The sequence below is a fragment of the Brassica oleracea genome, chromosome C5, assembly GCF_000695525.1.
Source record: "Brassica oleracea var. oleracea cultivar TO1000 chromosome C5, BOL, whole genome shotgun sequence".
NCBI lineage: Eukaryota > Viridiplantae > Streptophyta > Magnoliopsida > Brassicales > Brassicaceae > Brassica > Brassica oleracea.
Window position 1 is genome coordinate 45,976,529 of NC_027752.1, and position 24,328 is coordinate 46,000,856.

General features: G+C 37.0%; 5 protein-coding genes across 6 annotated transcripts; 2 read left to right on the plus strand and 3 right to left on the minus strand.

Moving 5' to 3' along the window:
• Positions 1–5,261: 5,261 nt before the first annotated feature.
• LOC106295241 (probable inactive leucine-rich repeat receptor-like protein kinase At3g03770) lies at positions 5,262–9,133 on the plus strand. 2 transcript variants are annotated; one of them, XM_013731093.1, is made up of 9 exons: positions 5,262–5,855; positions 5,961–7,363; positions 7,436–7,569; positions 7,646–7,886; positions 7,964–8,169; positions 8,247–8,281; positions 8,367–8,478; positions 8,554–8,851; positions 8,938–9,133. In XM_013731093.1, exons 2-9 carry the CDS (start codon positions 6,025–6,027, stop codon positions 8,958–8,960), a joined length of 2,388 nt encoding a protein of 795 aa, XP_013586547.1. In that variant the 5' UTR covers positions 5,262–5,855; positions 5,961–6,024; the 3' UTR covers positions 8,961–9,133. The 2 variants fall into 2 exon arrangements, with proteins under 2 accessions (XP_013586547.1, XP_013586548.1); XM_013731094.1 differs by having other exon boundaries at positions 5,262–5,852.
• Positions 9,102–10,820, minus strand: LOC106295242 (histone-lysine N-methyltransferase SUVR3). The gene is made up of 2 exons (XM_013731095.1): positions 10,194–10,820; positions 9,102–9,579 (listed from the first exon to the last, which is right to left on the minus strand). Exons 1-2 carry the CDS (start codon positions 10,792–10,794, stop codon positions 9,173–9,175), a joined length of 1,008 nt encoding a protein of 335 aa, XP_013586549.1. The 5' UTR covers positions 10,795–10,820; the 3' UTR covers positions 9,102–9,172.
• Positions 10,821–11,828: 1,008 nt separating this feature from the next.
• Positions 11,829–15,414, plus strand: LOC106295410 (cationic amino acid transporter 4, vacuolar-like). Its single transcript, XM_013731300.1, has 14 exons — positions 11,829–12,181; positions 12,263–12,464; positions 12,536–12,620; positions 12,694–12,834; positions 12,914–13,032; positions 13,143–13,239; positions 13,365–13,537; positions 13,619–13,685; positions 13,802–13,960; positions 14,094–14,292; positions 14,398–14,506; positions 14,660–14,772; positions 14,880–14,955; positions 15,040–15,414. The coding sequence occupies exons 1-14, from the start codon at positions 12,025–12,027 to the stop codon at positions 15,182–15,184; spliced, it is 1,842 nt and encodes a 613-aa protein (XP_013586754.1). The 5' UTR covers positions 11,829–12,024; the 3' UTR covers positions 15,185–15,414.
• An 82-nt stretch (positions 15,415–15,496) lies between these two features.
• Positions 15,497–20,740, minus strand: LOC106295409 (polyribonucleotide nucleotidyltransferase 1, chloroplastic). Its single transcript, XM_013731299.1, has 23 exons — positions 20,397–20,740; positions 20,165–20,233; positions 19,971–20,077; positions 19,829–19,871; positions 19,669–19,752; positions 19,441–19,505; positions 19,186–19,342; positions 19,060–19,116; positions 18,858–18,971; positions 18,513–18,776; positions 18,366–18,440; positions 18,161–18,274; positions 17,964–18,056; positions 17,670–17,848; positions 17,374–17,557; positions 17,255–17,302; positions 17,083–17,155; positions 16,919–16,992; positions 16,721–16,828; positions 16,536–16,630; positions 16,351–16,468; positions 16,225–16,266; positions 15,497–16,129 (listed from the first exon to the last, which is right to left on the minus strand). Exons 1-23 carry the CDS (start codon positions 20,649–20,651, stop codon positions 15,824–15,826), a joined length of 2,724 nt encoding a protein of 907 aa, XP_013586753.1. The 5' UTR covers positions 20,652–20,740; the 3' UTR covers positions 15,497–15,823.
• Positions 20,741–21,501: 761 nt separating this feature from the next.
• LOC106293583 (protein PNS1) lies at positions 21,502–23,498 on the minus strand. Its single transcript, XM_013729262.1, has 3 exons — positions 23,353–23,498; positions 21,912–23,060; positions 21,502–21,839 (listed from the first exon to the last, which is right to left on the minus strand). Exons 1-3 carry the CDS (start codon positions 23,446–23,448, stop codon positions 21,657–21,659), a joined length of 1,428 nt encoding a protein of 475 aa, XP_013584716.1. The 5' UTR covers positions 23,449–23,498; the 3' UTR covers positions 21,502–21,656.
• Between the last annotated feature and the right edge of the window lie 830 nt (positions 23,499–24,328).

Consider the following 24,328-nt stretch of genomic DNA (forward strand, 5'->3'; position numbering starts at 1 on the left):
AATACGTTTTAACTCGGGTCTAATTTGTAGCTTGAAACTTTTAAATTAAGGGCTTGGTCAAGTTCGTACAACTTTTGACAAGTATACATGTATAGTGGCTGGTTATTTAGTAAAAGTACAAATATATTGGCGGCATGGCACTAAATTTCTAAGCTGTTTATTTTAAAGTAAAACTTGAACAAATTTCTAAAGCGGTAAAATAATGTATGTTGAGGAGGATAGTAACTAATCACAAGGTTAATTACGAAATTAAAACGTGAATGTGGGAGGAGAGTTGGTGAGTGTACATTGAGGAGAAATGAGGAAGCGGGATTGGTGAGTGGAGGATCCCACACTGGGGTTAGTGAGAATCACTATTAAAGTTTCTTTTCCTGCAATACGAGGACGAGTTAGTACCAAATAGATCTAGTACCAAACTGTGTCACACAAACCAATTGGAGAGATTTGTTTGGTAAACAAAAGTAGTTGGTGAAGGATTATGATATCCCACGTCCACTTCCCTTGTATTGCTTCTTCAGATATTACTTGTTTAATAGTACTGTAATTTTCTATGTCTTTGTGATTGTAAGATGATAAACTGAAGTCTGTATTGACTTACCAAACATGTTACATGTAAGTCGCCATGTAATATACGTAGCAGAATCTATATATGTAGACAATGAAAAAAAAAACGGTCCTGTTCTGTTTGTTTATATTGGTTTAGCCCACCAAATATTGAAAATTCAAACCTGCTGTTAACCTTAACATTTGAACAAGTGTCAGAATATTCACCTTAACGAGGATTAGTTAAACGTGTATATTGTATGTAAAGAAGTCTTGACTATGAAATGATAAGACCTATGTGAGTTAAGAATATCCCATGCTCTTTTGGACGACTTACACGATCAAACACAACTTTTTATGTAAGATCTATAATAACAAAATGATGCCATTAAAACTTTGGCCTGCAGCACAATGATCCATCAATCCTCACTTAGTTTTCTACTTGCAGGTAAGAAGATTAAGGTTGTTTAGACTTACAGCAATCCATCGCTGCTTTCACAATCTTGATCAACAAACTATGGAAGTAAAGAAGTTAAGTAATCAATCAGAGTGGCATAGCCAAAACAACAATAGTAACAAACAAACAATTACGGCAAAACACTTTCTGCACTCTCATCATCAGAGGCTATTTCAGCTGAAAAGAAGCAAAAATAGAGTATATTGTTAGGCAAAACGAGATTAGACAAAACTAAGATAATGTATGCATTGTTGGTGTAAATCTACTTAATCAAGCATGTAAAACTTACATGTGACCTCTTCATCCTCATCACACCATTTATTCCAGTCCACCTTAATGTGGGGTGCAAGTTTCTCTTCTGATTTCAGATTCGTGGCCACCAGCTTCTCTCTTCTCTCTGAATTGAAAATGTGATGTTCCTTAACCCAACTTTCTCTCTATATTCCTGCATCATACATAATAACATAGCACACTTCTGAAAAACAAGTATGTGACATATTAAAAAGAAAAAGAATCTCTACACCTCCTAGAGAGCATGTCTAAAAAAGAGTAAAGAGTGGGTTCTGAAGTGAACGAACAAGAGAAAGTAAAGGTAAAATACACTAGAATCAGTCCCTATAAAGTGTGCGACAGAAGCCTCTCAGCATTACATGCTGGAATGAAAGGCTTATTCTAGGCAGTTTCGTGTATGAGAGACATGAGAATACCATCAATTTGTTTTGAGACAGACTATTCGGACCTAGTGGATATGACTGTGAATCCGATGGACTGGCCAGCCTTCGCATCGAAAATTAATGTGCTTCGGACACTACATGAAGAATCCGAAGAAGTGAGTCTAATTCATATTCTTCGGGCTAGAAATGGTCGGGAAAACTCATTAGCGAAAGAATCAAAGACTAGAGGATGTATTTTCTCCCACATAAATCAAACATAGATAGACAGACGACCGGCTCGTCTGTTCAACACTTACTATAATTAATTGGGCAGCTGACAAAAAAAATTCCCCATAGTTTAAGTATATTTCATTTTTTTGTGTTCTTACGAATATTTCATTTAGACACTTCATCTTATGGAGATCACGGGTTTTTCCAAAAAGGAAATAGTATTTTCATATACCCTCGTGGCCCACAAATAGCCAAATGGGCTGGGATTTTCGCATATATCCAAAAGTCAAAGAAAGTTAATTTCTCCTCTTCGCAGGTTTTTCTTCCTTTTGTTTCATTTTAATGTCATTGAATTTCAAATTGTTTCCAAATGATCTAAAGGATAAATCAACAAGAATAATTTTGTTTATGCCAGTTTCTCTAACTAAATTAATTTTCTAAAGCTATTAAATGACAAGAAACAGAGAGTTTTACAGACAAAACATCTGTCATAATTTGTAACAAATCATAATCAATAAATGACACATGCATGCTATTTCCAACACTTGCACACAAAGACCGTGATTACATATTTAAAGTTCTCTCGTATTTTAGTGTTCGAATAAAAACGTTTTGGATTATAGTAAGCCACAAGTAATGGATGCGGTTAATAACTTAGTAGATGAAGATGATCACGTTACAATTACGACACACCTAACCGAAAATAATAAATAAATCTAGTGCTGAACAAACCATCTAACCTAATTTATTACACCGCTATGCGAAAATGACACTCGCCTCTAGCGTACGTCTTAGTTAGAACATCTAAAAAAACACTATAACTTTAAATATGAAGTTTTTAACTTTCCAAAAAGAACTTCAAAACTTCAAAGTAAAACTCTATATTTAAAGTTTCACTGTTCAAAATTTCAAATTTGAAGTTTCATATTTTTATTTGCATTTTGGTTCCTACAATTACACATCACATTTATGATTCATAAATATTTTTTTGTTTATTGTTTTAATCTTTATAAAAATTATATCTCATAAAAAAATTTAAGTTTTGTTTACAAAATTTAAGTTTGCACATAAAATTAAATAAAACTTTAAAATAAGATATAAAATATTTAAAACTAGATTTATATAACAAAAATATACAAAAGAAACTTAAAGAAAAAGCTTTTAAGAAATTATACGAAGACATAACTATTATACAAATTTAAATATTACAACAATACTAATAGTCAGGTAAGTTTGATCTGGAACCTTCAAAATTATCAAATATTGTCCATTTTTTTTTTATGTAACTGAAGATGGTTGTTGTTATTGTTGTTGATGTCTTTTCGTACAATTCTTTCTTGTTCGTGTTAAATATATTCACGAGTATTAATATTATCGATAAAAGTTAGTCTTTTAACAATATTGTATGTTTCTCTTTTACCCTTTTTGTTCTGATCTAATGTATTTACAAGTATTAATATAACATGATTTCAAAAATTTTTATCTCTAATCTACAAATTAAAAATGAAGAGAGTCATTTTTACTTCAAAATGCACTAGTATATCATATATGCATTGCGAAAATCACTTTATGAAATAATATGGTCTTTTGCTTGAAGTTTAATATTAATTAAGTTATTTTGTTTAAAATTTTATATTTTAATAGAATATTTTATTAATTAATATTGTTGTAATATGTTTATAAATGCGCTAGTTATTTACAAAAGTTTTATGAATTCAAATTAGTTATGACAAATATAAGGACTATATTATAAAATACAAATAGTTTTGAAGTTGAGTTTGAAGTTTTGCTTTTGGAGAAAAACACATTTAAACTTCAAATATAAAGTTTTGGAAACTTCAAAAATAGAATTTCTTTTTGGAGATGCTCTTAGCAACATCGTCATGCATTTGATTTTGCCTTTATACAAATCATTGTATTCTAATGTGTGTATATAAACATAATGTTTCTATGAAATAAATTCTTACTACTCCATTTTCCGATACATGTTGTAGTAATATATGGATGGTAACAATCACATTATTTAAAAAAAAACAATCACATTATTTTCGTGTACCAAAATATCAATATTTTCATTAGACTGGAAACAATCACATTTAATTTCGTGTACTCTGCAGTTGGCCAGTCGATTCTACGTTGCATCAGCAGTTTTACCTTCTTTTTCTCTTTTCTAAACCATATGATTTAATACGACGTCACTGATACGTAACCAACAGAAACAAAAAAAAACTAATTAACCAACAAACAATATACAGAAAGAAATGAAAGGAAATTTGAGAGACTTTAAATTTAAATGTTAAGTTATTAGAACAAAAAAACTAATTAACCAACAAATAATATGAAAATGAAGCAAGATTTTAGAGAATTAAATTCAAACATTATTCGAAAATTATGCATAGGGAAAAAGTCGGATACAAGATGTGCAGGCATAAAACTAGGTAGTAGGTAGGTGGACTAAAATTTCACGAATTTTTGTTTTCACATGTTTGTAAGCATACGGTTTACTTATGTTCTTTTATCTCAAAATATAAATCGTAAAACTAGAAGACAACACAAAAAAAAAGTGGAAACGTCTGCTAAAACAATAAAATAAACGTGAACTCGCATTTGGCTTGTGAATAGCCCAAGAGATTAAGCCATCCTGTCTGAATAATGTGGATATAGTAATTTCAAAAACTGAAATGTAATATGTGATTACGATTATGAACTGTTGGTAAATTTATTTGTGTAAAAAGCAGAAGCGGTTAGCGAATAAACAAGAACACATGTGACTAATTTGTGATCGCATTAGTTCTCTTCTTCAAACAAATTTTGTAAAAGTAGCAGCATGGGATCCACATGTGTCACTTTAAAAAGTCTGACGTGACCTTTCTGATGGAGATGCCACCGTGCGAAAGACTACATAACAGTCTGTGCCATAACTTTACTTTTTATTTTCACCTTAGTTTATATTACTTCTCCAGATTTAAGTTCTGCATGGATCTGGTTTATTTAAGTTTGATTAAAACTTGTAAGACCTGCTTCTGATGAAAAGAAGCATATGACAGAACTCTTATAAAAATAGTTCAATTCATTATGATCGTTACAGAGTTGTACTCTTTGTTATAGACTTATAGTAAATCTTGTTAAGCTACTTACCATAGCCATTAATGGATATACAGCTTTGGCCCGAGTGGGTTTTCTCGTTGGTCCCTGTTTTTCTTGAAAGTGATGATATAATATGAACACATTTAATACTGTGAAAATAATGTTGATAGTGATTCAACCCAAAAATTAAGAGAACACAACAAAATGTCGGACAGAGCCGGTGGATTCCCTGTTCTAGTAATGCATGTGAACATTTCAAGAACTTTGTTTATTTCTTTCTGAAGAATATTTTTACTATATTTCATTTCCTCTTAATAATCATTTAAAATTCTTCTAGTTGTCTTCTCTCGTGATAGAGAGGAGGACCAGACTCTCTGTTGTCAACTAGTGACAGTTTACTTAATCGCCTGGTTGCTAAAATGTTTTCTTTACATTGATTTTGCACAACTTTTTGCTGTCTTTATAATATTTTTGTTGGGTTAATTTTGTTCTCATAATAGTACACGCAGTTTTATCTTTAAAGAGCTAGAATCACTCATGCAGGAATCTTGATTTTTTTTTTAAAAGCTCCTTGAGGAATTTTCTTGGGAACTTTTCACAATCTCTCCTATAAATCTAAGTTGCTACTTTTCTCTTAAAAAGGTAAAAATCAATATTCGTTTTACAGTTCCTTCATAAGTTTGCAGAGGTATTTCTTCATCTCAAAGGAAACCATCTGTTCTCATCTCTCATTCACCTTTTATTTTCTCTCATTCACCTTTTATTTTTTTTGATAAAACTGAAAAAAACAACTTCCAAAAATAATCTCTTAGAGCTCAAAATTTTTCAGCATTTCCTATTCCTGCTAGGTGTCTTAAGGAGGAGGAGAATCTATAACACAGGTGGTGAGTTCTTCCTGTTTCTCAGGAATTAACATGCAAAAAAAACTATATCATTTTCTCTGTTTTTTAGTACTTTGTTTATAAATGTAATGCGTCTCTCTATGGCAGGTGTTGATAATCATGATGCTTATGTGATTATCTTTGCTTAAGTATTATAGTCTTTTGTGTGGCTATGGGGAAACAATTGTGTGGCTTGCCTTTACTGCTTCTGGTTCTGCTTTTATCCTCTATTGATGGAACAACACAGCTTCAATCATCTCAATCTCAAACCCTTTTGAGGCTTCAACAGCTTCTCTACTACCCCAAAGTCTTAACCAGCTGGAACAACTTCACAGACTTCTGCAACTCCGAACCAAACTCCTCCCTAACCGTTGTATGCTACGAAGATAGTATAACGCAGCTTCACATCACAGGAGACAGAAGAGGCCACATGTTACCAAAGAGTTTCTCAATAGACTCGTTTGTCACTACTCTTGCTAAGCTCCCTGATGTCAAAGTCCTCACCCTTGTCTCCCTCGGTTTATGGGGTCGGTTGCCTGATAAAATAAACCGTTTGTCCTCATTAGAGATTCTCAATGTGAGTTCTAACTTCCTCTTTGGACCTGTACCACATGAACTGTCCTCGCTTGCTAGCCTTCAGACCCTTATACTCGATGAGAATATGTTCTCTGGTCTTGTACCGGATTGGATTGGTTCTTTACCGAGTTTAGCTGTGCTGAGTCTAAGAAAAAATGCATTCAACGGATCTTTACCTTCTTCGCTGAGTACCTTGTCAGGTCTTAGAGTTCTTTCTCTAGCTAATAACCGGTTTAGTGGAGCTTTACCTGATCTAAGCCGTTTGACAAACCTTCAAGTGCTTGATCTTGAATCAAACTCATTCGGACCGATGTTTCCTAGGTTAAGTCACAAGTTGGTGACTCTTATACTCAGCAAGAACATGTTTAGATCCGCAGTATCATCTCAAGAAGTGACTTCTTTCTATCAGCTTCAACATTTTGATCTTTCATTCAACACATTCGTTGGTCCTTTTCCTACTTCCTTGATGTCTCTCCCAGCAATAACTTACTTGAACATTTCACACAACAAACTCACCGGGCGGCTTTCGACAAATCTCTCTTGCAACTCACAGCTGATGTCTGTTGATCTATCATCTAATCTTCTTACCGGAAGCTTGCCTGATTGTCTTAAACCTAGCTCAGGAGTTAGCAGAGATGTTGTCTATGGAGGTAACTGTCTGGCTAATGCAAATGAAGACCAGCGTCCAGTTTCATTTTGTAGCAATGAAGCTCTCGCTGTTGGGATCATACCACAGAGGAGGAACAGAGTTAAATCCAAGTTGGGTGTTGCCTTAGGTGTAACAGGAGGCGTCCTAGGGTTGATTCTCCTCGCTGGTGCAGTGTTTGTAGTTCTTAGGAGAGTTAGTGCTAAGAGGAAAGCAACAGAAGCTTCTCCAAGATTTATCAAAGAGAATGTTTCAATGGGATACACATCAAAGCTACTCTCAGATGCAAGTAAGAAAAATATTGTTTCATATTATTGTCACACATTTTCACATATTGAGTTTTATTGGTTACTTTTGTAAGGGTATATATCTCAAACAATGAAGCTAGGAGCGCTTGGTCTTCCTTCTTACAGGACATTCTCACTGGAAGAGCTTGAGTATGCTACAAACAACTTTGAATCATCTGCTTTCATGGGTGAAGGTTCTCAAGGACAGGTAATAAACTTCAAGCTATCTTCTGTTTCCAAGTTCTGTTAGTGTGATTTTCTCATCTTTGGCCTTTTCAATTTAGATTTATAGAGGGAGGTTGAAGGATGGATCATTTGTGGCGATTAGATGTTTAAAAATGAAGAAAAGTTGCAGCACTCAGAACCTGATGCACCACATTGAGCTCATTGCTAAACTGAGGCACCGTCACTTGGTTAGTGTGCTGGGGCATTGTTTTGAGTGCTACTTAGATGATTCAACAGTCAGCAGAATGTTCTTCGTCTTTGAGTATGTGCCAAATGGTGAACTCAGGAGCTGGATCTCTGGTATGACACTGAAACATGATGTTGTAAGAACATATACAGAGAATAAAGATCATCATATTTGTCTTGTCTGTGTTCAGATGGGCATGTGGGAAGATTGCTTACTTGGGAGCAACGCATAAGTGTAGCGATTGGTGTAGCAAAAGGGATCCAGTTCTTGCATACTGGTATCGTCCCTGGTGTTTATGATAACAACTTGAGGATAACAGACGTTTTGCTTGACAGTAACCTCGCTGCAAAAATCAGTAGCTATAACCTTCCATTGCTTGTGGAAGGTCTTGGAAAGGTAAGTGATGTTAAAAGTCTAAATCTTGTTAGCTTCTTGAATCTGTTAGCTGAATGTGTTTTGCTTTTCTTTTTAAGGTGGGACAAGTTGTATCAAGAAAAGGAACTCCAAGGTGTGTAAACTCTTCTTGTCTTTTTCTTTTTTTATCTTAAACCAACTTGCATAGTTTAGTTTAATCCTCTGTGTCTTCTTATCAGCATCAAAGATGAAGATAAAGTAGATATCTATGACTTTGGAGTGATCTTGCTTGAACTTATAGTGGGAAGACCATTGAAAGCAAAGGGTCAAGTCGATGTTCTAAAAGAGCAGGTAACACCATTGGACATATAGCTAGAAACTATATCTCAATCATCTACTTTATAAACTTTATTCTTTTCCCATCAGTTACAAGCGAGCATCTCAGCGGATGATGGAGCGCGTAGGAGCATGGTGGATCCAGCGGTCCACAGAACTTGTTCAGACCAATCACTCAAGACAATGATGGAGATATGTGTAAGGTGTCTCCTCAAAGACCCTCTAGAACGGCCTTCCATTGAAGATGTTCTTTGGAATCTTCAGTTTGCTTCTCAAGTCCAAGAAGGTTGGCTACATAACAGCAATCCTCCTAGCATTCGCGGCTCGCCTTCTCCTGCAGCTTCCTCTCGTTTGCACGTAACAACACTCGAATTACCACGAGACTCAGGTATAGTTTTAAATATGAGAGCTGAGATTGAATGAGTTTCTTGATCTGAGATTCTTATTGTGCTCGCGTGTGGCTGTAAATTGCAGGATATGAAGAGCATGAGAGGTAGAGGAGACGATGAGTTTTTGTTTGGTCTATTGTGAGAGGAACCGAACCTAACTTCCATCAATATCTATTAGACAATCATAGTTTCTTGTTTTCAAAATATTCTCTGTTGTTGTTGCTAATGATCAAAGCTGTTAAGAGTACATTAGTACTTACTCAAAAACCAATAATCTGTCAGAACTCTAATTCTGACATAAGTATAAATAGAGACAAAGATCAGGTGTTCTCGCAAGGCAATGTTCCAAAACAGCAGGAACTACCACAAGAGCAATTCAACTTGTTCTCTGCGCTCTTCCCTGGAGTGAGACGTACATCTCCATAACTGAAACATAACTCCTCCCCTGCAACAATGTCCCTCGCTGCAAAGAAACATAGGCGAGGAAGCAAAGCCCCCGAGCTTCTCAGTAGGACGGTGGATAGATTCCCGCCGTCGCAAGAATGGTTAATGAATCTAGCAACGTTACCGATGCTTGTGGCGTCGATGTTTATTCTCAAGCAAGCTTGTCCTGAAGGAAGGTGCTCGCGTATGACTAGGAGAGCTGAGGAGAAGGATTGTTGCGTTGACCTGAGTTTGTCGTAGACAGTTTGACGTCTACGTGCTTCAGCTGTTGTCAACAGCTCACCTATAAGATGAGAAAACGAAAACAACTTTATGCATAAACCGAAGGCTCTCTCAAGTGATGTACAAATGATCATTAGGACAGATCATAATAAACACATTAAAGTAAAAAAGATTTGCTGTTATAATCTAAAAGAGCTGAAACAAGAACACTACCAAAAGGTCTAATCATTCACTGTAATGTAAATGGAGACAACTATGATACAATGCTAACTCTCCTCTCACTGCACGCAGCTACATCTTCAAAGGCATATGCTTTCATTAGAAGAATAATTCAACTTATTGCAATAAGATCATTACATTATTCTGGAATCCAAATGTGTTATAGTATCTACTATCTAGGACGTTTTTGGAGTCACATGACTAATGCTAAGTTCTTCTAATCATGAGCTAACATTCAATTTTGTATGTAATGGGCTAATAAGTAATAAATAATGCTAATAATAATATACTCTTGAACTTAGTTTTCAAGTACTTCCAAGAATAAATCAACAATTGCAATAAAAGATCATTACACTATTATGGACACTCAGCTTCCAAGATAAAAAATCACAAATCAAAACAAAACTATTCTAAAAAATCCAAATTTTTTTTTTTTTCACACATTAAAAGTGTTACCTGCATATTCACAGATGAATTGGCCTTTCTTGATTAGCTGATCAGAGCACAAGCACCAACCTTTCTTCTCATCTCTAACAATCTTCAACCTAACCAAAACCCCCTTTTGAGTCACCCGGTTCGGACAATCCGACCCGCATCCACAACCCGACCCACACTCATTAGCTATCTCCGCGCCTGCCGCGAGTGATAAGCACTGGCAGTATCCTTCCTCACACCTCTCGCACTCGCATCCATACATACTCTCTCCAACCACATTCATCTCAAACTGACTCACCGGAGCATCGCTAGCTCCTCCTCCCCACCGCTGCCGCATCGGAGGAGAGGTGGCGGGGATCTGGAAAGGCGTGTAGGCGAAGTCAGCGTAGCGTTTGGAATCGACGGCGTTGAGGAACGGGACGGGGAGGCTCTCGAGGGAGCGTGCGGCGTCGAGGGATCGACGGAGAGTGATGGATCTGGAGACAAAGGTTAAGGCTTTAGAGGTTAGAGAGACAGCGGCGAGCTCTGGGGCGTTTAGCCACGGGAGAATCAACTCGGCGCATCGGAGAAACTGAGATTCTCCGAGAGGACGAGGCTTCTTCGGTAGTGACTGTTTCTCCATTCTCCAAAGCCTAAATTTTTCTTCGAGGGAGAAAAAAAAAACTAATTTTTCTTTTAAGACAATAGTTTAAAGTTGGCGACTTTATCATCCGACCGTTCAAACTCACCAGAAGCATCTGTCTGAGATATTAAAAAAAAAACTCATTTATAAAAAAAAATTGTTAAGATTAGCATTCAGAAAACTGTTGACAAAAAAAAACATTCACAAAACTTGTTATCCATGTATAGCTGCTATCCTCCTAGATTAAAAAAAAAAAATTATGTAAAAATAATTTAAAAATACAAATAATACAGTATGTTTATGTTTAGTTACAAATTTAAGCTAATTAATAATAATAATTAAAATATATTATTAAATAAAATATAATATACCAACACTATTTTACATTATAGCAAAATTGGTGGAATGGTGTCAATTTTAATATTTTGTTGGAGATGAAATTATAATAAATTTAGTGTCTTGGTGTTTTGAAGATTACCTTAGTTTATATATTACTGAAAATCTACTAAAACAATTTAAAGACTAAAAAAATTCATTTTGTGAAGAAAAGATAAAGATTTTGAATGTGATGCAGATGTAAAAAATGCAGATGAAAAATAAAATGCAGACTAAACATGATAAATACAGATCAATAATCTGCGGATTAAATGCAAAACAATTGTCCAGCCATTTTTTTTTCTTTATTGCAGATCAGATAATTTAACAATAACACTAATCTGCATGCAGTATATTTATTCTTATAATATATTTTTGTGTTCTGCATATTTTAAGATGAATGGGAAAAAAAATACAGTCCAATCTGCATCCTATAAAAACTGCATTTATTCTGCATGTGTTATGTGTTTCTTTCAAACCCTTTAACATTCACAAAACTTGTTTTCTATATATAGCAGCTATCCTCCTAGATTAGATACCATTATTGGGCACTCTAGCAAATGCCCCCATCATCAATCATCCAAGTTAAGTTAATTCAATCAAACAAAAGAATCTTTGTCTTGACAAAAACAAGAGAGACCAAACAAGAAAGAGAATATCTTTGGATTAAATCATTTAAAAAATCACAAACTTTTATCTGACATTCTTCAGGAATCTTTGTTTTCTACCTTTTCTCAAAAAGTTAGAATCGTGCACGCCTCTCAAAGTATCTCATATACCTCATCTGGATTGAGACATCTTTCAAGGTTTGTTGGAAAAACCAATTCCTCGTGGAGTCTTTTTTTTTTGGCTGACATGAACGAGAACGGTGGTTCAAGCAAAAAGTGTTCATGGGGTTTCAATAGTCTTGTAAGAAGGAAACAAGTTGATTCTGTTCATCTCAAAAACGACCATGGACATCATCATCATCAGCTTGCCAAGAAACTAACAGCCTTTGATCTTGTCGCTATTGGTAATGAAACTTTTCTCCCGAACCAACCAGCATTTTGTGTTCCTAACGATGTTTTTGATTGTGTTCCTTAATTTTTCAAAGGAGTTGGAACAACAATAGGAGCAGGAGTGTACATTCTCGTGGGAACAGTAGCTAGAGAACACACAGGACCTGCTCTTGCTGTATCATTCTTCATCGCTGGAGTAGCAGCTGCTCTCTCCGCTTGTTGCTACGCTGAGCTTGCTTCTCGTTGTCCATCTGCTGGCAGTGCTTATCATTATGCATACATATGCCTTGGAGAAGGGTATGGACTAAATGGATTTTAATGGTAGAAGATCTGCTTAAAGCTGAGACTCTCTTGTTGTTGATTCATAGGATTGCTTGGTTGGTTGGTTGGGCACTGGTGTTGGATTATACTATTGGTGGATCAGCCATTGCACGTGGCATATCTCCAAATCTGGTAGTTTCCTTTTGAGTTATATATGTATTCCTGGTTTCTTGTTGATTTAATTTTGATTGATGTTTTTGTTTAGGCATCCTTTTTTGGAGGGTTAGACAAACTTCCTGTGTTCTTAGCTCGACAAACCATACCCGGACTTGGTATTGTGGTTGATCCATGTGCAGCATTGTTGATTATGATTGTTACAATACTACTATGCTTTGGGATAAAGGAGGTACTTACATTTCAAGACTTTGTAATGAGATTCATTTCAGGACTATTAGATAGTTTAACAGTATTATTGTTCATGACAGAGCTCATTAGTACAAGCAATTGTAACATCAGTGAATGTTTGCACGTTGGTTTTCATAATAGTAGTTGGTGGATATACAGCTTTCAAGACCGGTTGGGTTGGATATGATCTTTCCACTGGGTAATTAGCTTATTCTTCCATTGAGTTTATTCTTCCTATTCTTCCATAGAGCTTAGTTTAGTGTCAAATTATTGTTTTAAAGGTCAATGTTATGATTCTTGTCTTCACAGGTTTTTTCCTTTTGGATTAAATGGGATACTCGCCGGAGCTGCGGTAGTATTCTTCTCATACATTGGATTTGATACAGTGACTAGCACAGCTGAAGAGGTATACAGTCTATTGAATAATAGAACTCATTTTAAAGATTCTGTATAGAACTAAGGATGTTTGGTCTTATAATTCCGCTAATTTTCTCTGTTAAGCTCTTAAACTTTTGGTAATTGCCACAACAGGTTAAAAATCCTCAAAGGGATCTTCCATTGGGCATTGGGATTGCATTACTGATATGCTGCGTTTTATATATGCTTTTATCAGTAGTTATCGTTGGGTTGGTCCCTTACTATACTTTGGATCCTGATACTCCTATCTCCTCTGCATTTGGAGACAGTGGGATGCAATGGGCAGCGTAAGCATGATACATCTCTTGAGACTCAAATCGCTTCACTTGATGAGAGTGAATATAACATATAATTCGCATATGTTTCAGGTACATCTTAACTACTGGAGCAATAACTGCTCTATGCGCTAGTTTGTTGGGTTCACTTTTGGCTCAGGTACTAACCAATTCTTATTGTTCTAAGAACCCCCAAGTTCAAACTTTGCCAATGCTAGTATTCATGTGGGTTCATGGTAATGCACACATGTAATTTTGATAGTGCTCTTTTATCAGCCACGGATCTTCATGGCAATGGCTAGGGACGGATTGTTGCCAGCTTTCTTTGCAGAAATTGACCCACGAACTCAAGTACCGGTGAAAAACACAATAGTAATTGGTGTGCTGGCCGCTTCACTGGCATTTTTCATGGATGTTTCACAGTTATCCGAGATGGTAAACTTATCTTTGCCTTTATTACAAGTAGAGGTTTCATTGATTAGTAAAGTATTGATATTTGAGTTGAAACTCACTTCTATTATGATAAAGATTCTTCTCTTTGTAACTCACACTGATATTCATTCATCAGGTTAGTGTAGGCACGCTGGTGGCTTTCACTGCTGTAGCAGTATGTGTGCTAGTTCTCAGATATGTACCACCATATGGTGTTCCCCTACCATCCTCCTCTCAAACATGGACTGATAAAAATGAAAGTAGGCTGCAAACTGAACGTTTTCTTGTGAATGATGCTATAGAATCATCTGATTCTCCTCTACTTGGCGCTCGAGGTACTAATATGCGCTAATTCATGTGGTTACCCCTTTGTCTATGGTATATTAAGATGAGCCTGTAATAAAATGTGCTCAATCTTTACTGTCTTATTCATTGAACAGATGAAAAGTACTTTGGAAAGAGAAGAAAAATTGCTGCCTGGAGTATAGTTCTTGTGTGCATAGGTGTCTTAGGCCTTTCTTCAGCAGCTTCTGCTGAGCGTCTTCCAAGGTCGGTTCATCATCTGATATCATATGTCTGTGTAGTTGAGTCTTCACTATTTCTAAACAAGTATATTTAATTTAGTTGTTGAAAGATCTACATGTTTTTTATATTTTATATGGTTCATATCCTCTAATGGGTTTTATTTTTTGAACTTGACAGTTTACCTCGGTTCACTATGTGTGGTGTCAGTGCAGCCATCTTACTTGGCAGTTTGATTACTCTTGGTTGCATCGATGAGGATGATGAAAGGCACAACTTTGGACACCAAGGAGGTAATATCTGAGGGCTTATGCCTTTTGTTTCCTATTCATAAAGCACAAAAAAAAACTGAGAAATTGAACTTTGGTTGGTGCCTCACTCTATTTGATTTCATTTTCAGGGTTTCTCTGCCCATTTGTCCCATACCTTCCTGTTCTCTGCATTTTGATCAACACCTACTTGATCATCAACATTGGGTGAGTGAGTTTGATTGACCATCATGAATATGTATGAATCAGTTTTGGATTTTTCTAAACCACTGTTGGTATTTGTAATGGCAGAGTTGGGACATGGATCAGGGTCTTGATATGGCTGCTTGTTGGAAGCATGATCTATCTCTTCTATGGCCGGTCTCACAGCTTACTGAACAATGCAGGCTATGTTCCAACGACTTGTACAGGGAAAACAACAGATCATCATCCTTGAGATCGGTGATTCATAGCAAAGCTGAAGGGGCTCGAGCTCAAGCTTTGTTGTTGCTGAAGTAGCATTTAAAGAAAGTTAAAATGGCATTTGAAGAGAGTTACACGGATGGCACGAGAGTAAAAGCATGCCAAGATATACAGCATTTCATGTACATTGTTAGTCATTCTAAATGTACATCTCTTATAATGCCAATATCATCTTTTCCGTTTCCAAATTATATATATTTTCTAGCCACTCTTGAAAATGCCAAGTCAAGCAACTTGCTTGAAACATCATTAGGAAAAGTGCAGATAGGTGTGTAAGATTTAGACATACACAATAAAACACTTGACAAAAGTCATCTGAATATGTTTTAGTCAATAATATTAAAATACAAGATAACCTAAAGGAGCAGTATAATGAGTTTGAAAGAGAAGACAACAAAAACAAAGAAAGAATGTAATGACTGATAACCTCCCAACATATGTTGCCTACAAAATGTTAATACTCCTACTTGTCTCACATCTTTCCAGCTCCCAAACAAAAACAAGAATCAAGACTATTCAAGTCTCACCTGTGATTCCGTTGGAAGAAACTCTCCTCCTTTCGTAATGAGTCTTCACAAGAAACATATACAAGCACTGATCATGTTTGCATTCGCTAGCTGATTGTAGCTTCACCATTGACTAAGCCGCCTCTATCTTCTTCGTTGCTACTGCTATTGCTTTTCATTGGCATGTCACCAGCGGCTGATCTCCTGACATCTTTCTTCTTCAAGACTAGTTCATCCCCAGATGCAACTTTTGATGCTGCACGGTCCTTGGATGAAGTATTTACATATTTCCTTGGTGAACCCTTGTCCTTGTTAGAATCACCCGTCGGAGGTGGTTTCTGACTGTCTTTGCCCGTCTCAGATTCCGGAAGTAAAGCTCTTACACTAAGCCGAAGCTGACCTTTTTCGTTCACCTGCATTATTATCAACGTTTCTTTGTTCAAACAACTCCTTTCCAATTTAGTTATAATGTCTCTATGAGTTAAAGAGACGCAAAGAACTCGCTGACCTCTATTAGTTTGACATCAATGCGGTCTCCTATTTTATAGGCCTGAGAGGACAAGATTAATAGGGAAAGAGCGTAAGTCAAAGCCTAAATAAAGAAGAAAGTAATGGACCAATGGGTTACGCTCACATCCTCAGGTTTAGCAAGCCATTCAGCACTCAGCTCACTGACATGGCAAAGTCCTTCTCTCCCAGGCGCAATCTCTACAAAGGCACCATAGGGAGCCATTGATTTGATTTCACAGTTCCTGGCAAAAAAGAAAGGTCAGATTCCAAATCCAAAGGTGAAGACAAGTATTGGATAGAGAGACTTACCTGTAGATATCGCCAAGAACTGGAACCATTGTCAATCCACTGATAATGGCTTTGGCCCTCTCCAGACTCGCCACATTGTTTGCCATAATTTTCACCTTTGACAAAGAAAAATGTTGAAAAATCTGTGATGGTGAAACAACCATAATGTAAAAAAAAAACGAAAAACAAAGTCCTGTAGATCTCACAATTCCATCATCTTGCATATCAATGGCTTCAACTCCGGATTCTTCAATGATACTCTTTACTTTCTTCCCACCGGAACCAATGAGGGAGTACACTTTGCTTGGATGTACCTGCAGCACATGAAAAGCCAACAATCTTTAGTTCAGGGCAGTAAGGAGTTATCCTGAGTAGTTCTTGGGAAATGAGTTGAAGCCACAAACCTTCATAATATGTATCAACGGAGCGTATTTTGAGAGACTCAACGTAGGAGGCGGTGAGCACTTTGCCATTTCAGCTGCATAGAGAGAACAAAAATTAGTAGATTACATCTTAAATGGCATACATTCTTCAAGATAAACTAGTTACATTATCTACAATTCCTTACCAAGAATATGGCGACGCCCAGCTTTTGCCTGTATCAAAGCCTTTTCCATTATCTGTAACGTGATTCCTCCTACCTAAGTTCATGATTACAGAAAAGAAAATGACAAACACAAAGTTACTAACAGATTTATCTAAACCATTTCAGTAAATTAAATTGAGAAACGGATAATAACCTTTATGTCCATTTGAAACGCAGTAACACCATCTTCGTTCCCAGCAACCTAACAAATCAAAACGTTAGCACTTAAAGTGAATGCAAGGACTTTGAAGAGAGTCCTCTTTATTTTCTGACCTTAAAGTCCATATCACCGGATGCATCTTCAGCTCCAGTGATGTCAGAAAGGATAAGAGGAGATCCATCACCGCCAAATTCTTCTGTATCCCAAACCATTCCCATTGCTATGCCAGCAACAGAGCATTTGACTGGAACTCCAGCATCTTGCAAAGCCAAGCAGCCGCCACAAACAGATGCCATGCTGTTATAATCTTAGATCAATATAAGTAGCAAGCACGAATAAATCACTTACACAAACTTGGCATGCACAAATTCTACAGCCAGAGAAAGAAGAAAAGAAGAAGCTAGCTGACCTTGAAGAACCATTGCTTTCAAGTATTGTACTCTCAACACGTATTGTGTAAGGAAAGTCATCATCACTTGGTAATATAGTCTCCAATGCTCGCTCTGCTAGTGTCCCATGACCTATTTCTCTTCTACTGGGTGCTCCAATTCTTCCAACTTCACCAACAGACGATGGAGGAAAAGTGTACTGAGACATCAAAGAGAAAAGCTCTGTAAGCTCAACAAGAAAATGAAAGAAGAGACAAAGTTATCTGTAAATAACAATAGCAAGAGTGAAAAGAAGATCAAAATATTGAAGAGACCTGAAGATAAAACCTCTTGTATTCATCAGAACCCTCAAGGTTGTCAATTCTTTGCGCCATTTGTTTATCACCAAGAGTAACAACTGCCAGTGCCTGAAAGAATCATATACAAAAATGCTCATTATAGGCAATAAGACAGAATCAAAATATGAAATAGCCACACAGGAAGTCCCCTGAAGACATCATTCCTCTTTTACCTGTGTTTCACCACGTGTGAAAAGAGAGCTGCCATGTGCCCTTGGAAGCAGGCCACATCTAGAGTCAATTGGCCTGATCCCATCCGGAGTTCGACCATCACTTCTTTTACCTCCCTGTGGAAGGAGAAAGATGTAAAATGAAATCAATAAAGAGTTACTGCAGTGTACAGTATTAGTAAGGAAGACTCCTATCAACAACATATACCTCAACAATTCGCCTGCGCAGGAGCTTTGACGATACTTCTTTAAAGACCAGCTTCACATCTACTTCCGAAAATAGCTACACAAGTCCAATCACTAGTTTGTTAGCATAAGTTTAAGCTACCATGTAGACAAAGGTTAAGATACTCACCAAAGGAATAGGTTTCCGAGGGATAGGCCTTATGTGAACATCACCTTGGTCCACCTCACCTTCAGGAACAACTTCCTCATCCTCATCTTCATCCTCCAATAACTCCGGCTGTGCTTCTGTGGTTCCAAACGCTACCTCATCAACGACATATCCCTTCTCAGTCATTACTGTCAAGACCTTTTCTTCCAGGGATGATATTGCTTTCCTTCTCGCTATTTTGCCCTTAATCTGTAGCGCTTTGCTCAGTTCCTCACCAGCAAGTTCCTATGTACAGAAGAAAACAATTGTTTTTGAACACTTGATGCAAAACTCCATTCTTGCAAAACAAAAATAGAAACAACATACTTTGACATGCTTGTATAGATCAGGAGGTGGTAATCTAATAGCGTCAACCATTTTGGCCTTTCCATGTTTCTTTGCCAAAGCTTCAATAGCAGTGCATGTAGCTTGTACAGCATCCTGGTAAATAAACAGAAAAGCCTCACATTCAGTACTTAATCCAGATTCTAGAAAACATAATTAATCTCAATTAAAAAAATGAAATTACCTGTCCAACTTTAACAGCTTGGAGCAGCATTTCCTCAGGAAGAAAATTACTATATCCCTGCAAATGAGCAAGGGCTGAGTCAACAATGTGCAAATCTTGCAAACTAAGTTATAGATTGAACTTGACCTCTATGGTTAAAATTGCAGTATCTGTTCCAGCTAGAAACAAATCTAGCTGTGATTCTTCCATCTCCTTCACGGTTGGATTGACGATAAACTCGCCCCCAATAAGACCAACTCTAACTCCTGCAATTGCCTTTGCGTTCGGTACTTCTGAAAGAGCTCTGTGGTATATACGTTCATCGCAAAGCCATGTTAACAAAAAAAAGAAAAGCTTCACTCATATTAAAAAAAAAAACGGAAACGAGATGACCATACATACACAGCTATTCCAGCAGATGTAACAGCCAAAGCATCAGGTGCGTGTAACCCATCGTAGCTCAAAACCTGAAACCACAAACAAGCAAAGAGTCAGTTAAAGACAATCCAATGAAATGAATACATTCATCTTCCTATATTGATTAAACAGTGATAAACAAAGTAAGTCATGTTCATGAAAATCACAAAACAAGAGAAAACATCATAGAGAGACAAACAAAAAGAAGCATACCCAGGATAGTATCTGAGTTTCGTTGTAGAAACCTTTGGGCATAGTGGGGCGTAGAGGTCTATCGATCAACCTACAAATCAGAACCTGCATAAACACCAAAAGTAGAAACATGTTAACAAAAGTATAAGAAACCAACAATCATTTAAGCATTAGTCACTACCTCATGATCTTTGGTTTTCCCTTCTCTCTTAAAAAATCCACCACTGTACCATAAGAAGAAGCTCCGTTTAGTCTATGGACCTTTGGTTTGCTTGTAGTAAGAGATTCCAAGATTACAAAGGACTGATTGAAAAAACGGTTACCTAGTTCGACCAACAGCTGAGAAGCGCTCCTGATAGTGAACATAAAGGGGAAGAAAATCTGATGGCTCACTAGGGACATCAGCTACACAAACTGGTGTGCAGACAATCTACAATTACAAAAAAAAAAATTATAAAATGGACAAAATAGTGAAAAGAGTTTTTAAAGTTTTGGCATTTGAATGAAACAGACTTACAGTTTCTCCATCTGTCACAGTAACTGAAGAGCTTGCTTGTCTCCCCATCAGACCAGTCTCAACTAAAATCTACACAATACAGAAAAAAAAAAAAAAACTTTAGGCTTCACTATACATCAAAAGTATCGGCCTTTGCTTCTCAAAGGGTCTCAAATACTATAAAGTCTATCACTTTAACAAAACCAATTCAAAACATCTAACAGATGAAGAAGCCAAAGGTTACAGCTTTTACCTCTCTGTTTCCGAAAGGGATTTTGACAGAAATGTAGTTAGGAAACGACAGAGCTCCAGAGGGCCCACCGCCGTCCTCGGAGACAACATCTGGTCTAACTAGAGCTCTCACGCTGAATCTACTCGCGGAGAGGAGAGAGAGCGAGCAGAGTTTTCCTCCGCCGGAGTGGAAATTCCGGGAACGGCAAGGCTTGCTCCGGCGAATAGGGAAGAAGGGTGGAGTACTGTGAAGCGCGTTGCTTGGACTCGTCAGCATCTTCTTCACACGGAACGATATAGAGAGAGAGAGAGAGAGAGAGACTTTATCCGTTCTTTGCCAGACGCGGGAGCTGTCTCTGTGACTGTTGTTTTCAGTCGTGGCGACTAGCGAGTCTTGTGTCCGGATTTTAAACCAAACCGGTCTCTGTACCAAAATTTTAACATTAATGTTGACCGGATTTATACCGGTCCGGTCTAAATGCCTTAGTAGATGATCACATATTGTTCCAGAGTTCGGGCGTTCTGGTACCCGTCAGATTCGGTTGAGTTGATTCGGATTTTTGAATTTTCGGTATTGTACTCATAAGTCTCATTTGAGTTTTATTAACTATTGGGGCAGGTTAATTCGGTTCCTTCCGAATTTGGTGTGTATCGGATTGTAACCAATGTTTGAATTCGTTCAAAAATATTTTTTTAAAAACTTTAAAATTTGACAAAAAAACTCAAAAATATAAATTATTCACAAATCATTCAAAATAACAAATAAAACAAAAATACAAAAAAAACAAATTAGAATACTAGAAACATTTAAATTACCTTAAAATATTTAAAAACATTATCATATTTAGCTAATTTCAGATATTTTCGGATCCTAGTTCAGATTTTGGTTCGGTTCGGGTTGTATCCAAACCTTTTTACCAAACTCATAAGTCTCGTTCGGATATTTTGTATAATGGTTTGGATCTAATTTTCGCTTTTTCGGTTCAAATTTAGGTAGATACTTTGACTTGAGGTAAAAACGCTCATAGGTGTGGCCACTTAACACACTAATAACTCCATCACATATTGTGCAATCTCTTAGCTGAAAACGGATCACTATACTTGTAAAATGTAACTTTTTGTGAGGTAAGGAGAAACAATTATCCACATTCAATCTTTAACTGGAGTTCTTTGACATATGAACATGTTCAATCTAACTTTCCTATCAATAGAATCTATAGTCATGAAGAAAGAAAAATAAAAGTACTAATCCTTGTTTTTCTTTACATGTTTGTAACGAATCTCATGGAGACTCATCACTCTCTTGTCTCTCCCTCTCCCTGTTATCTCGGTGAGCCCTTAACATCTGAAGACGCTGAATACGCTGTGGAATCGTACCATCAAACCGCATGCTATGAGGATCTTCGGAGTAAGCTACATAGTACGCCGAGACACACGCTTGTAGCCACGCCAAAGCTACCCTCCCCTGTAATAATTAAAAACACACAACACATAAGCTACTTTGTCTATTAAGTTAATTTTTTATTCATTGCCTTACCACGAAATATCCAATAATGTAAGCATAGAGTGTCACTTCAAGAGCATAGTTCTTGTGGATCAACAACATCCATATTCCTGCGGTCAACGAAGACACTGCTCCAACAGAAACCGCACCGAGGAAGCACAAGGAGCTAGTGAGATCCGAATCAATCACTTCCTCTAACCCGTTTATACTTCTGAACTTCTTCCACGTATCACTCGAAGCCTCCACGAAGCCTTTGTCATACGTTCCCACATGCACAAAGCCCCATCTGTTTCCACACGTAACCACCTTGTTGGCGAGGGTGGAGAAGCAGTCAGCACCTGAGTACATAACCTCGTCGCTGCTCCCTGACATTAGATTAACGCTTCTGATCGATCCTCTGATGAGTACTATGATAGGAACAAGCGTCGAGCCAATGCAGATGCTCCCAATCAAGTGCTTCACAGTGACGTGTAACGCACTCCAAGCGTCCATATCTTCTCCGTGTGCAAAGTTTACGTATCTCGCACGCGAAACAGCAACTTGTTGTGCGTTCTTGAGAACTTGCATGGTCCATGCTAACCCTATCAAGATTACAGATATGAACAAGAGATCTAGACTTGTTCTAGTGGAAGTTGCACCTCCTATGCCAGTCACCAAGAAGCCAGAGTAAACCACACTTACCACGATCGATAAACCGACTACTTCTCTGGTTCTTGGAGGTGGAAAAGCTGTGGAGAGTGATAGTATCTTGTCCGCATATTCAAGCCTTGGAGTAATCCAGCAACCGTATAAAGACTGAGTGACGGCGAAAAGCACAAAGACAGCACCAACCCCTGCATCTACAGCTGAGCCAATCAGAACAAGCAAGATACCCACCGAGCAGGTGAGTATAGGGCTAAGCCAGAACGTTGCTCTGACTGCTCTCGATGGATTGTAGATAAAGATGCATTGCCAGGCTAAAGATGCAACTCCTGAGGCGGATACGGACGCTAGCAAAGGAGGATACCATTTCTTGGGGTGGAAGTGGTGTGAGCTTGCTAAGATGAGACCGCGAATGGTGAGGACAATTACTAAGAGTGAGGTTAAGGTCAGTTGTGAGAAGAGAAGACCCTGGAAGAGGTTTCTAAAGAGTTTTCCGGTTATTGTTTGTTGTGTGGTGGGAGGTGGTCTACCTTGTTGTTCCTGCAAAATACAAAACCAGTTTGGTATGTCATTAATGGGTTTTTGAAGGTGATAAATGTGAACTTGATGCAAAAAAAAATCACCATAGAGAAACAAGAAGAGACAAAACAGCGGTTGAGTCAACGAAATAGTAGTCAAAGTCAACGAGAAAGGATAGAACAGAGAGCAAGAATAGAAGCCGCAGAGGCCAGAGAGAGACAGAAAAGATGAAGTTAGGTTAAGAGAGAAGACAAAAATATCAAGAAAAGAGTTTACTGGTTCTTGATTCAAGAGAGAGAAGGTAGAGAGAGACCTTGAAGGCGATTGGAGAAGGAGGAAGAGGAGATCTTGTTCTTGGTTGTTGAATCTGCACGCTAGAGGCATGGTTGTTCCTTGCTGGTGTTGGCATAGCTGCGCTGTATTTGCCAGAAGAGTTCCTTGGGAGATAAGTTACACTTAACCATCTTCATCAATCACCATTCTCTGTGTATAAATATATGTTTTTATGTATATACATACATCTTAGTCAACACTTTATTGATATTTTATCAAATTGATTTAGAATACTTAATACACATACTTTATCTCATTACATTGACTTACTCCACCTTTAAAGTAATCTACACTTATTGTTGTTTTGACGTTTTACTCTAAAACTTTTGAAGTGTCCTCAATTCCTGATTTTATGATTATAAACAATGAAAATAAAATCTTTCATCTGGTCTTCATACTCCACAGATTATGGCAATACGTTATAGAAACTTCATTTTGTTAGGTTTATATTTTGGTAGAACTGTTACATGTAGGTTCATCTTGGCTACCTACTCATTATTGTAACAAAGCTAGGTATTCTAAAGTTAATATATACTTTAAGTATAGATAGATAGTAGTACTATAATATACTTTCTAAATTTAATTCCTGTCTACAGTTTTGTCTCTGTCAACTCTCTACTTTCTTGAATCCAATCCAAGTCTAATTTTGATAATGTGTATGATGACGGGCAAAATATGATGTGTAACCTTTGCTTACCTGGTAGTTTTCAACATTTTTTTCGTGAAATTACAATTTGGTTTATTTATTTATTTTTCTAAATTTTGGTTAATTTATTTATGTACGAAGAGATGGAGACATGAAAAATATTAAAATTATTTATTGCGGGAAAATTTAGCATCCGAAGAAAAAACAAAAACACAAAGAAAAAAACTATTATCCCTGTTTTAGCTGATTATACGTAATGAAATCATGAATATAATGGGAGAGTTTTTACGCAATGTGTAGCAATAGTTGG